The sequence below is a fragment of the Eleutherodactylus coqui genome, chromosome 3 (genome assembly GCF_035609145.1).
Source record: "Eleutherodactylus coqui strain aEleCoq1 chromosome 3, aEleCoq1.hap1, whole genome shotgun sequence".
NCBI lineage: Eukaryota > Metazoa > Chordata > Amphibia > Anura > Eleutherodactylidae > Eleutherodactylus > Eleutherodactylus coqui.
Window position 1 is genome coordinate 236,693,185 of NC_089839.1, and position 14,026 is coordinate 236,707,210.

Here is a 14,026-nt window from a genome sequence, read left to right on the forward strand (position 1 = left end):
TATTGCATTTTTTTGGAGACAGAATGACCAAAAAAAGCACATTTCTGGCGTTCTTAATTTTTTTTTCGGATGACATTCACCATGTGAGGTAAATAATGCATTACTTTGATTCATTGGAGTTTTACGGACGCAGTGATACCAAACATGTATTTTTGTTTTACGATTTTGATTCTTTTATATAGTCTAACCAATGACCTGTAAAAACACAGTTCCTTAATTACAACTTACTAGTGGATGATTCGCAGTGTTTACACCATGTGGAAACATACCTTATATGTTAGATAAACCTACCCTTATAGTGTTCAGTCAGCACCCGGTGTGTAACAGTGATTGCAGAATAGTTGCGCAATCACTTTTGTTATTATTTTTATTAAGCGAGGTTAATGGCGAGCCTACTGGAGTAATTGTATAGGCATATTTCCAAAAATACAAAACAACGGCAATTGGATTACATTATTCACTATAATTGGAAAACCTTACACGGCAGAAAATGCGGATGTCATATTTGAATTTAGCACACTAAAGTTACTATAAGCCGCCTATCTGCTTATCTTGTGTTGCACAGTGTTACCAATGACCACAGACATTGGGGGAGTTTTATTAATACTGGTGCTCAATCTAAACTATGTGTAGGAATCCGAATGCCATGTTTTTCAAAGTTGTTTTATGCATTGATACATCTGCCCTATAGTGTGCGTTGCATGCAAAAACAAGATTGTCCCAACTAGAGGATGTCATTAAAGGGAATTTATGACCCGGATAAGACTATAACTAAAACAAGCCACCCTGGAAATCAGCTGATCGCTGGTTGTTGAAACCCATTACGGGGAAAGCACCGAGCAGCTGCACATTTTCACTGCATTGGGCCTGGAATAGGAAAAGCAATATTACATGGTATTCATTCAAATGCATAGGTGACCATGCAATGCTTATTTGTGTGGAGTTTGCTCCCTGTTTTGGTGGCTGGAGGCAACATAGATTTTATTATAACTTTTTTTCAGCTACATCACAGAAAACACAAATATGCTAGTATTGATTATGGTGACTAAGGCTCCAGTAGGAGCAGAAACACGTCCTTGTCTGTTTTTTACTGGAAGATGTAATTGCACAAATTGAATAAAGTGAGGCATGTTCCTGTCATGTTCCTACATTGAACGTCAGTATCCTGTCTTTCCTTGGAAAGTATGTCTCCTTTTGTTCGTTTCAGCTTGGGTCTTGGCGGTGGAACTGAGTTAATGGAGGAAACCTTGCTGGAGCCAGGACAACACATAGCAGGATTAAGGTAGAGGGCAAAACTTTTTTTAGTATTTGGTATTGATTATGCCCACTGTCAATGCAACCGGGTTGGAAGTCCACATCAGTGTTTAGAGCTGGAAGTGTAATATATGGCTTCATTTCCACTAAAATCAATGGGAGTGATGCCCTCTATTACACTTTCAGCTCTGACAGCAAAAAGGAGCCTGAAGTGTAAGAGAAGAAATTACTTCCATTGATTTCAATGGGAACAAGGCCATTTATTACACTAGCGTCACTGACCATTGATGTACTAACAGCAGGCTAGAGAATCAGCTGACTGGCGGGGATTCCCATTGAACAACTATTGATGTCCTATTCTGAGGATTGATCATCAGTAGTAAATGCCTTGAAAACCCCTTTAAATGGCTGAGGAACTTTTACCTACAGTACACTGTATATGGAACACAAGGTTTCAGTATATACATTACTATACTACTATTCATATGAAAGACAGACTAGAAGACCTTCTATATTAAAAACAGTACATAGGCTAACCACATATAAAGAGGAAACACAGATCATGAAATTATATGTCTACACAGAGCTAATCCAGGAGCTAAGAAGGCTGCACTTCCTTAAGGGCTCAGTCAGATGAGCGGATATACGCATGTTTTTCCGTGCGGGAAAAAACACACCGCATGTGTGGGTAAAAATCTGCACTTACCAAAGACAGAGGGTGGTAATGGACGTGGTCATGCAAATTTTTTCCCGCACACGCATTGCATTGCATTTTTTTCCGCACGGAAAAATGTGTGAATTTCTGCTCATCTGACGGAGCCCTAAATGCGCTGTCCAGTATTAGAAAAACATGGTTACTTTTTTCCAAAAACATAGCTAAATAACATTCACTTCAATAGAGCTAATATCTGATACCAGACACAACTCTTAAGGCCCTTTTACATGCAATGATTATTACTCATAATTCATCCAAATGGCCGAAAATGAACAATAATCCTTACATGTAAACGCGGGCATCGTGCACTTTTTGTTTGAATGATGGATTTCAGTTCACTTAAGCAAATACAATTCATTTGAATGTATTTCACTCATCTTTCAATAGACTGCAGGATGTTCTCCTCGCAGCATGTCTATACTTACCATGAGGAGAACCATACAATCTGCCAGCAGCTGTGAGAAGAACAATGTAGCTGTTTGAACAGCTGGGTGTGATGAAACACATGCTGGGCTCTGCAAACAACTCCTAGAGGTTCTTTTACATGCAAAGATGATGATAAAGTGTTAATGGCCATTAACACTTTATGCAAATGGATCACCAAATCTTTCAATCTTTCTGTCTTTTGACAGATTATTATCTTTGCATGTAAATGAACCTTTAGACAGATGTGGTGCTGTTTTTGGAAGACAGCAGCCATGTTTTTATTCCAGGACAATTCTCATCTACTTTATCTTTGCTGTAGCTCATATCTGCCTTCTCAATGATCCATTTGTCCTTTTTTTATATTAATGCACATGTCAATGTAATATATTATGTTACTCTTTTGTTATTTATCTTATGGCTGATAACAAACAATGATTATTAAAAGACAATTAAGTGACAATTAACCTATCCGATGTGCAATGCTGATTCCTAACAAACACTAAAGATAGTATTGCGCTCTTCTCCGTGATCCAGGAAACATTAAAACCCACAAAGAAATAGTGCAGGAACCTGTGTAGCACTGAATGAAGTGTTGCATGAATAACAGAAAATAAAGCGGATGAGATTTCTGAGTTCTCCTTTCTTGACTTACACAACATCATTCAGTTCCAGTCTTGTGTCTGGGGAAGGATTGATGAGGATGTAGGACAGGGTGTTCTGATGATCATTCATTTCATCTAGAGAACAAAATAAGAGGCAAGATTAGTCCCAGAAATATTCTGATTTCACTATCTATCATGGACAAACATTACTTTAAAGTAATGAAGATAAACCATAAAAAAACCATAAAAATACATTAAAAGCTGCAATGACTGCATGAAAGATTTTAGCCCTTTACTTCTGAAAAAGAACAAGAGCTCTACAACAAAATGGGACAGTGACAAAACATAATTTATTATATACAGTAAAATTCCAGGAAGAATGGATGTCAGATTATCAGATAGTCGAGACTGATAGTCCATCTGCAGTAGCTTGTGATAGGAAAGAGAATGTGCTGCGAACGGTTTCAGGCCAAGAACAGCCTATCTTCAACATCTGCACCGGAAAATTGCCCCAAGACTCCAATAAAACAGAAGAATAACCTCATGTGTCTTACAAGGCACTCACCCTTGGATGCATTACAATGAATATTTGTCAAAAGCTTACAAATAGAGGGTATGGTCTGGCTGTTAAGACTAATAGCCGCATGTACTAGGATTTCTGTCTCAGCCTCGCCTAATTCACTGAAAAACATCCTGCCAGCATTTTTGGAAATGCAGCACCGGAACTCTGTGACTAACACCACCCAACATGGGAAGGGCAGAACCAGTAAAGGTGTCAGTTTAGAAACTGGATCAGCTTTCTCCTGCCGCAGAGCACATCCGCTCACAAGATAGCACCAGATCTTCAATGCCACTTCAGATACCTCCTACAGACTCCCACAAAGCTCTTACTGAAGCTACCTACTCCCTCAGACAAGTTTCCCTCACCAGCGTTCCAAGAGGAGATACTCAGAACATAAAGGTACCAGTAGAGTGGCACTCTGCTCCTTTTCCATCATCTATAGGTCTAATAACGCCCCCTGCAATGATAAATCAAAGCTGGAACAGAGTTCAAGAACTTCTTTCTCCTGCTCAGCTACTCTCACACAAGGGACTCCCTCTCCCTTCATTGACCCTGCTAAGCAGAAACAGATTCCAGAGAAGCTGGATGATTTACAAGCAAATTCAATTAACACTTTTTAACTACCCCAGAAACAACAAATTTTAAATCTCAGATGAGAAAGTCTCAGTAAATACACTAAGGCCTCAGTCAGACGGGCGTTTTTTCGCGCGATTTGCGCAATGCTCCTGGCGATTTTATAAAACCATTGCTTTGCAATGGTATCGGACACATGAGAGCTTTTTATGCGCTCGTCCGATAAATTATAGAACAGAAATCGCAGATCGCACCTATCTGCGATCTGCGATTCCTGTTCTCTTCTCTATATGCGCTCAATGGGGCCGGCGGCAGCAGCGCCGACCCCATTGAGAACATATAGAAGACAAATCATTCTTCTCTGCCACAGCTGTAACAGCTGTGGCAGAGAAGAACGATGTTTGCCCATTGAATTCAATGGAGCCGGCAATACAGCCGGCTCCATTGAAAGCAATGGGCTGCCGGTGAGCGCAGGATGAATTGTCGGGAAGGGCTTAAATATATAAGCTCTTCCCTGCAATTCATCCAGAACTGTGTAAAAAAAAAAAAAAATTATATATATATATATATATATATATATATACTCACCTTGTCCCGGCAGACGGAGTTCAGCCGCGGCCGCCGGCAGTTCTCCTGAACTGCTCTCTGTAGTATTCAGCAGCCGGGGATTTAAAATCCCCGCCTGCTGAATGAGCTGCCTCTGATTGGTCACAGCCTGACCAATCAGAGGCAGCTCTCAGTCACACCCATTCATGAATTCATGAATGGGTGAGTGAGTGCTGCCTCTGATTGGCTCAGCTGCCGGGACAAGGTGAGTATATATATATATTTTTTTTACACATTTCTGGATTAATTGCAGGGAAGGGCTTATATATTTAAGCCCTTCCCGACAATTCATCGTGAGATCGCCCGCAGCGCATTGCTTTCAATGGAGCCGGCTGTATTGCCGGCTCCATTGAATTCAATGCGCTGGACAGCTCCGGCCCGTTTCTATTGAAACACGGCTAGGAGCAGTTTTTTCGGGCGATTTTTCGGCCCGGTCACGCGATTTGCGGATGCGCATCCATCATGCGATCCGCAAATTGCGGGAGAAAACGCCCGTGTGACTAAGGCCTAAAAGAGATACCATTAGCTCTCAGGAGTTCTCTCCATAAAGATTTTACAAAGATCATACTGCCATTCCAAACTACTATTAATGAAGTTGCTGACAGAGTTACACGTATTGAGAGGAAAATGATGTCCTTTGTCACTGCTCATAATGAGCCAGTAGACTCTCACAGCTCTCTAGAGCATTTTTATAAAACACCATTTATTTTATTATTTTTTTATGCTTGTTCCTTCATAACATCTTGCAGAACAATTCTTTATATTGCATTTTGCACATACAACATTTTACTGAACGTGACTGTTCTTTCTGCTCTCCAAGACAAAATCATATTCTGGGATAAAGTCTTCATAACATTAACGGCTCTTTTACACGGGAGTCAGCATTTATGTTTGCCTGCTGGCACCGTAAAAACACGTGAACGGGTGCAGAAAAAGCAAACGCTTGTGCGCCTGTTCGGACGGCCTGGGCCTGGCGCATATACGGTGAGCCTGCAATGCCATTGGCCGGGGGGGGGAAGACTGTTTAGCTCTGCTAAGCTGTCTCCACCTTCCTTCCCCCTCGCCGTCTCTATTGGCAAGCAATAGAATAGGGCAGGGCGGGACAGGAGCTAGTGGGCTAAGCTGCTGCCCCCTTTCCACCCTTGTCGACAGCCAGCAATGGGAGGGGAGCTTAGCAGCTAGCTCCACCCTCATCCCACCACTCCCATTGCAAACAGCCGGCAAGTGGCGGAGAGGAGGAGGGAAGGGGTGGGAGTTTAGCAGTCATGCTGCTAAACTGCCACTCACCTCCCTTCTCCAGCAGCTATCATAGGCTCCCATAGGTGTCTATGCAGCCACCAACGTATTCCAGCCAGAAAGATATGTCACAGAAGGGGAAATATAAAAACTAAAATAATCACAAAAATCGCCATATACTTACTGACTAAGAAGGGCAGATAGCTGCATCCTCTCAACATGCAGGTAGCAAACTACCAAATGAGGGACCTAATTACACCTGTGAGGGACACCGATGAAACAGCCACTCACACAGCCTCTTAATATAGAGGGCGTGGCTGCTTGGTGTATACTCCCATACATAGTAGATACAAAGTGGCAGACCTTCTGATACATGTAGTCCACCATGCAGACCAGCAACCTATTAATGACGTCACAATAGTTCGGTGGGTAGCCCTGCACCTCAAAAAGTGACAAATTGGTCAAACAATCACAAAATAGCCATCTTTGCTGATATTATCCAGGTAAACATCATTCCAGTCCAATCCATGGAAACAACCTTCACAGCCCTCATCAAGTTTAGCGAAATATACTACTATAAAGTAAGCAAAACAAAATCCCAACTACACTTGTTCTTGTTCCTATTCCTCTACTCTCTTTATATATTCTTCAAATTGAATACCATCTAGACCGGCAAAAGACAGCAATTACCGTAACTACCTAGAAATTAACTTTTTTTTTTATTCTTAACCAACCAGTTATACTATCTTAACTTTACACCTTTCCTTTTAAAAATATAAGTAACCATGCATTACTTTACCTAAAACTTTTTTTTTTCTCTCCCAAGCTCATGCTGCTCTTCAAAACATTTAGAGGGTTGAAAAAAACCTCACACAGGTTTTTCTATTATTTTCTAATATTGAACCTCCTAACCTCCATTTATGTTTCAAACATCACTTGGAGACATTTCATCATTTCAAGTTCAAAAAAATATAAACTTATCACTAAACTAGGGCCCTATAATATTCTTGGAGAACCACATTCCCAACCTCAACTTAGAAAATTTGAGAAAGAAAGGAATACACACTGTCCAAGACCTTTGGACATTCCTTATTATACATTCCTTTCATAGGACAAACATATAACTTCCTTAATCCTTTCCATCCTGCAACAAACTGCTATCAAAGACAAAATACTTCTTAAAGAAACAAAAACTAGAAATCTAAAAGGTATTTCATTCTTCTAGTTGCCTATACAATAGCATGCAATGCAAAAATTCCATAAATCATGGCAAATCTGGATAATTGGGAAACTTCTTTGACTAATTATCAAATAGGGGGTGTACATTGCATTCTTTGTTCTTTGTTCCCTTTTTAGGTTTTTTTTTTTCACTTTCATGTTTATATATCTATTGTCTCATTTACCTTTCTATATCTTTATACACTCCAGCTTGTATAACTTAAATCCAATTCACCATTTTATTTTCCATCTGTAGTGGAGATTGTAAGTAGAATAATCATAAGGCCGGTCTCACATGGACAGATCGGATTCTGCATGCGAGAGGCCACTGCGAAATCCGGCCCTGACTGCCGACACTCTCCGTTGCTCATGCACAGTAGAGATTTAAAAAAAATAATAATAATTTGTATTTCTAGCACTGTTGCTAGGCGATGACGTAGTTACCCGGGGTCTATCCGCAAAGTTAATTGCAGATGGGCTGTGGGTCAGACGGCTTCCATTGAATCCGTACAAAAATAGAACATGCTGTGATTTTATTTCTGAGTGGATATACGAATGTTCTTTCTTTGTAATGTGTCATGTGAGACCGGCCTAACACTTCTTTGCTATCATCATTTATTAGTATAAAGAGAACATTTATTATTGTATTTTTCTGTGGCACTTTGGGGGAAATTTATGATGGCTCTTATACCAGAATTCTGGCATTAAAAAAGGTACAAATTAAAGAATGACAAGATGCTGCAGTCTTAAAGAGGTGGTAAGTGATGGAGTTCAGCATATGAACAATGAGAAAGTTTGTTACGTCCAAAAAGGACGCACTGGATCTGTCACCTGCAGCTCTCCCACAAATGCAAATGATCAAATAAAAGAAGGGAAAGAACCAAAATATGGGAAACACTGTCCCTATATAACCAAAGGGAAGGACCCTGCCTGACCGTATGGTGATTGCCCCGATAAGGGCAGCCCTGACCGCATGCCTCGGCCCCTAGTTGAACCTACGTGGTAAAAAAAAAAATACAAGAAAACCAAAACTAGAAATGAAAACAAGCGCAATACTTAGCTTGAGGTGCAGGTAAGTGAACGCTACAGAACAAGAACTCTGAATGCTAGCTCAGTCAAACAGACTGACAATCAACTGCAGTTTAGTTCAGTATCAGGCCAGGTTAAATAGCCCTAGAATACCCACAAGTGCAACAAAGCATGTCACACCTAATACCACCCCCACTGAGCCAGAAAATGTAGAAACACATCCAAAACCAGCACCAGACTATCAGCAAAGCAGCAAGTCCAGAACCGCTGCAACATTTATATGATTTTTTAAATGATGGGTGTTTCTCTGGAAGTAACTTTCTGTTAATGAAGGAACTCCATAGGTGTGCAAACTTGTTGTGGGTGATTGTCTTGTAAGAACCTGGAGACACTTTATGAAGACTGGTGGTTGCAGTATAATGTCAACACTACTATAGTTTGTCACATTATATTGTATTAGGTGTGTTTCTATGAGGGCTGCATGGTTTATTAAATTATAGTTGTTTTAATTTTATTTTCTAACTTGTTATTAAATTGTGTTTTTTATTTAAATATGATAGAATGAATGAACTGAGTATGAATTTCGAATGCTACAGTCTGGAGTATATGATTTACTATTGAGATTTAAACTGTGTGCTAATACCGCATAATTATACTTGGCATTCCATTGTTTAGGTGGTGAGCGACTGTTAGTAATTCGGTTTAATTGATTTTGTCGTTTGCTTCAAACATAACAGTGGGTGCCATGAATTGCGTCCTGGCATGGTTTGCAATTTCGTATTATTTTTTTTCTTGCTAAATTTTTACTTGTCATTTTAGTTTCAGCTTTTTTGTAGCAGATATACGTTTATGTATAGCCAAGCAATTTCACTGAATACCTCATTTGAGGAGCTATTTTACATGGTGTACTTAATATTGAGGGGTGCCAATAATGTTGACCACAACTTTAGCTTTTTTTTATACATTTGCTATGTAGTTGTACCTCTTTCATTGCAGTATACATTTTTCTAAATACACAGATGTAGCAAATCTTAACTTGATATTTAACATTGTATGATCATTTAGTTGCAGTGTACTACAATACTGTAAATTAAGTTATCATGAAGTAGCAGTCATGTTAACGATTTGTACATTCTGATATGTGACGTAAACCTAGCTAAAGCTGAATACAGGAAAAATGCACTCAGATCCCTATAAAATGTGTCATTGAATAAAGTTAGCTAAAGTAAGGGGCAAGAACAGTGGAATAAGTGGTTAATAGTATAATTGAAGTCTCAGTTTTACAGCTGTGAATGTTATTACCTGTGGTAGCCAATTTTCTGAAAGAACTCTCCCACATGTTGTTTACTCTGTGGTGAATAATTTGTAATCTATGTTTATGCTAGGCAGGATGGATTTTATATTACGGACGCCCTGAGGTTACTTGGTAAAAAATAGACAAAATGAGATAGAATTGATAGGCTTTATGTCGTAGTGAGTGAGGAAAAATTGGAGCCGAAGGTAAAATGTACCATTAAATGACTAAAGTTGAATTTAAAATGAGAAATTTTCATGAATGAATGATTGTGTGCGACAGCTATTGTATTCTCAATTTTAGTTTGACTTTCCATTGCATATTTAGTGCATATTACGAATTATCTGTGACCAATTCTACAGTGACAACAAAAAGCAAACAGAAACTAAAAACTATAATAACAAAATGCAATTAGAAACGGCACCATTTTTATTTTAATGCAATTTCTGTAGTGGATCTGCAGCAGATTTCAGCCTTTCAATTGAGGGGATGAAGTCTGCTGCAGATCCGTGGCACAAGCCACATCAAAATTTGCCCCAGTCTTGAGGATTTTGGTTTGGATTTTTGGCTATGCAAAAACACGTTTTCCGCTGCGTGTAAAAATATGTTTATAGAATAGTCACAGAACACAATAATAATAAGGCTCATTTCACAGTAGTGTTTATCCTACGTTTAGGGTTTCCATCTCTGTTCTGTTATAGGAGCAGGGGGACGGAATGAAAATGGAAGCATTTCTATTCTACCACCATAGATTTCAATAAAAGCTGCACTATTTGTATTCGGTTTAAAAAAATGAAAATGTAATGTAACAAAGGCAAATGGAAAGCTTTCTGTTTTTGAAAAAAAAAAAACAACTGAAATTAATGATGATAAAATAGAACCCTTTAATTCCATTTTAATTCTATCACTGCTCGAAAAGTAGAACAGAGGGATGGAAGGTCTAAACAGAGCAAAAACGCAGGTGTGAATGAGCTCTAATATATGCAATTTTGCTGCACTAAGCAGTCATATTTTTATTTTAAATGTAAAGTCATTAACTTTTGATGCATTTTTTTCTTCTTGAAAAACAAATGTGCAAACAGAGTAAAGGGTGATCGGGGGGATTGGGAATGCCTGTGAGTCCATAATAAATGGAAACTCAAGGCTACATGCAAAAAAAAAAATTAAAGTTGTGCCGATGATTCTTGGGCACAACTCGTATTGGACAGCATTCAGACATCCCGTCCATGTGCTATCCAATATGCTGAATATCGCACATTGACATGTGCTATTCTCATCTGAAAATGAAACAAGAATAGGACATGCTCTGATTTTCCACCACGTGTGAAAGCATCCTAAGGGCTTATTCACACGGGCATATATTGGCAGGGTTTTCACGCCCAGCCGATATATGCTGCCTAGAGATGAGCGAACGTGTTCGTCCGAACTTGATATCCGTGCGGATATTAGGGTGTTCGGGATGTTCGTTATTCGTAACGAACACCATGCGGTGTTCGGGTTACTTTCACTTCCTTCCCTGAGACGTTAGCGCGCTTTTCTGGCCAATTGAAAGACAGGGAAGGCATTACAACTTCCCCCTGCGTCGTTCAAGCCCTATACCACCCCCCTGCTGTGAGTGGCTGGGGAGATCAGGTGTCCGCCTAATATAAAAGTCGGCCCCTCCCGCGGCTCGCCTCAGATGCCTTGTGAGTTAGATGAGGGACAGTGCTGTTTGTACCGGAGCTGCTGTAGGGAAAGAATTGGTAGTTAGTGTAGGCTTCAAGACCCCCAAAGGTCCTTATTAGGGCCACTGATAGCTGTGTGTTGGCTGCTGTTAGCAGTGGCAATTTTTTTTCTTCTCAAAATCGGCTCTGCAGAGCGTTGCACCCGGCATTAGGGACAGAAGTGTTGCATAGGCAGGGAGAGTGTTAGGAGTGAGTGTAGCCTTCAAGAACCTCAACGGTCCTTTCTAGGGCCATATTTAACCGTGTGCAGTACTGTGCTGGCTGCTGTTTGCTGTGCTGCATATTTTTTTTCTTCTCAAAATCGCCTCTGCAGAGCATTGCACCCTCCATTGATACTGCAGGGAAAGAATTGTGTAGGCAGGGCCACAACACAGTTATTATTCATTGAATATACGCAGTGCGGCCTTTTGCTTGTAAAACAAGTGAAAATAATTCTATTTGACCTGCCTCTGTCCGTCCTAAGGGCTGTGGACACGTGTCGGCTGCGTGTGCAACGTTTAAAAATCAGACGCACCCAGCTACGTTTTACTCCTGGCTTCGCCATTTGCTTTCCTTAATTGGGAAAAAAATACCTGCTCTGCCAGAGTTATAATAACTCTGCTACCCTCACATTCTGTGACACATTAGCAGGGCCACAGCACAGTTATTAAACTTCTCATGTTCATTGAATATACGCAGTGCTGCCTTTTGGTGGAAAAAAACTGAAAAAAAATCTATTTGTCCTGCCTCTGTCCGTCCTAAGGGCTGTGTGTACGTGTCGGCTGCGTGTGCAACGTTTAAAAATCAGACGCACCCAGCTACGTTTTACTGCTGGCTTCGCCATTTGCTTTCCTTAATTGGGAAAAAAATACCAGCTCTGCCAGAGTTATAATAACTCTGCTACCCTCACGTTCTGTGACACATTAGCAGGGCCACAGCACAGTTATTAAACTTCTCATGTTCATTGAATATACGCAGTGCTGCCTTTTGGTGGAAAAAAACTGAAAAAAAATCTATTTGTCCTGCCTCTGTCCGTCCTAAGGGCTGTGTGTACGTGTCGGCTGCGTGTGCAACGTTTAAAAATCAGACGCACCCAGCTACGTTTTACTGCTGGCTTCGCCATTTGCTTTCCTTAATTGGGAAAAAAATACCTGCTCTGCCAGAGTTATAATAACTCTGCTACCCTCACGTTCTGTGACACATTAGCAGGGCCACAGCACAGTTATTAAACTTAGATTATTCATTCACTAGAGGCAGTGGGGCCTTTCGTTTTCAAAAAAGGGAAAAAATTATATTTGGCCTGCAGTCTTGCGCCAATTTATTTCCTGCCTGTGAAATCAAATCACTGGTAATACAGCATGCTGAGGGGTAGGGGTAGGCCTAGAGGACGTGGACGCGGCCGAGGACGCGGAGGGCCAAGTCAGGGTGTGGGCACAGGCCGAGCTCCTGATCCAGGTGTGTCGCAGCCGACTGCTGCGCGATTAGGAGAGAGGCACGTTTCTGGCGTCCCCACATTCATCGCCCAATTAATGGGTCCACGCGGGAGACGGTTATTAGAAAATGAGCAGTGTGAGCAGGTCCTGTCCTGGATGGCAGAAAGTGCTTCGAGCAACCTATCGTCAACCCGCAGTTCTGCGCCGTCCACTGCTGCAAATCCGAATCCTCTGTCTGCTGCTCCTCCTTCCTCCCAGCCTCCTCACTCCACTACAATGACACCTGCTCAGGAGCGGGAACACTCCCAGGAACTGTTCTCGGGCCCCTGCTTAGATTGGGCAGCAGCGGTTCCTCTCCCACCAGAGGAGTTTATCGTCACTGATGCCCAACCATTCGAAAGTTCCCGGGGTCCGGGGAAAGAGGCTGGGGACTTCCGCCAACTGTCTCAACAACTTTCTGTGGGTGAGGAGGACGATGACGATCAGACACAGTTGTCTTGCAGTGAGGTAGTAGTAAGGGCAGTAAGTCCAAGGGAGCAGCGCACAGAGGATTCGGAGGAAGAGCAGCAGGACGATGAGGTGACTGACCCCACCTGGTGTGCAACGCTTACTCAGGAGGACAGGTCTTCAGAGGGGGAGGCAAGGGCATCAGCAGGGCAGGTTGCAAGAGGCAGTGCGGTGGCCAGGGGTAGAGGCAGGGCCAGACCGAATAATCCACCAACTGTTTCCCAAAGCGCCCCCTCGCGCCATGCCACCCTGCAGAGGCCGAGGTGCTCTAAGGTCTGGCAGTTTTTCACAGAGACGCCTGACGACCGACGAACAGTGGTGTGCAACCTTTGTCGCAAAGCTGTGTGCAAAGCTCAGCCGGGGAGCCAACACCAACAGCCTCACCACCACCACCATGCGCAGACATATGATGGCCAAGCACCCCACAAGGTGGGACGAAGGCCGTTCAGCGCCTCCGGTTTGCACCCCTGCCTCTCCCCCTGTGCCCCAACCTGCCACTGAGATGCAACCCCCCTCTCAGGACACAGGCACTACCGCCTCATGGCCTGCACCCACACCCTCATCTCCGCTGTCCTCGGCCCCATCCAGCAGTCTAGTTCAGCGCACCGTTCACGCTCAAACGTTAACCGTCCGCATAGCAAAATTCATCAGCCTTGAGATGCTGCCGTATAGGGTTGTGGAAACGGAGTCCTTCAAAAGTATCATGGAGGCGGCGGCCCCGCGCTACTCAGTTCCCAGTCGCCACTACTTTTCCCGATGTGCCGTCCCAGCCCTGCACGACCACGTCTCCCGCAACATTGTACGCGCCCTCACCAACGCGGTTACTGCCACGGTCCACTTAACAACGGACACGTGGACAAGCACAGGC

At 42.2% G+C, this 14,026-nt stretch overlaps 1 protein-coding gene across 3 annotated transcripts in view; it reads right to left on the reverse strand.

The window, feature by feature from the left end:
* LOC136619984 (potassium channel subfamily T member 2) overlaps positions 1-14,026 on the reverse strand; it is a 591,696-nt gene that overhangs the window by 6,316 nt on the left and 571,354 nt on the right. For all 3 annotated transcript variants that reach the window (XM_066594713.1, XM_066594712.1, XM_066594711.1), the window contains one exon: positions 3,048-3,132. In XM_066594713.1, coding sequence (XP_066450810.1) covers positions 3,048-3,132 — 85 coding nt within the window. The remainder of the gene's footprint in view (positions 1-3,047; positions 3,133-14,026) is intronic.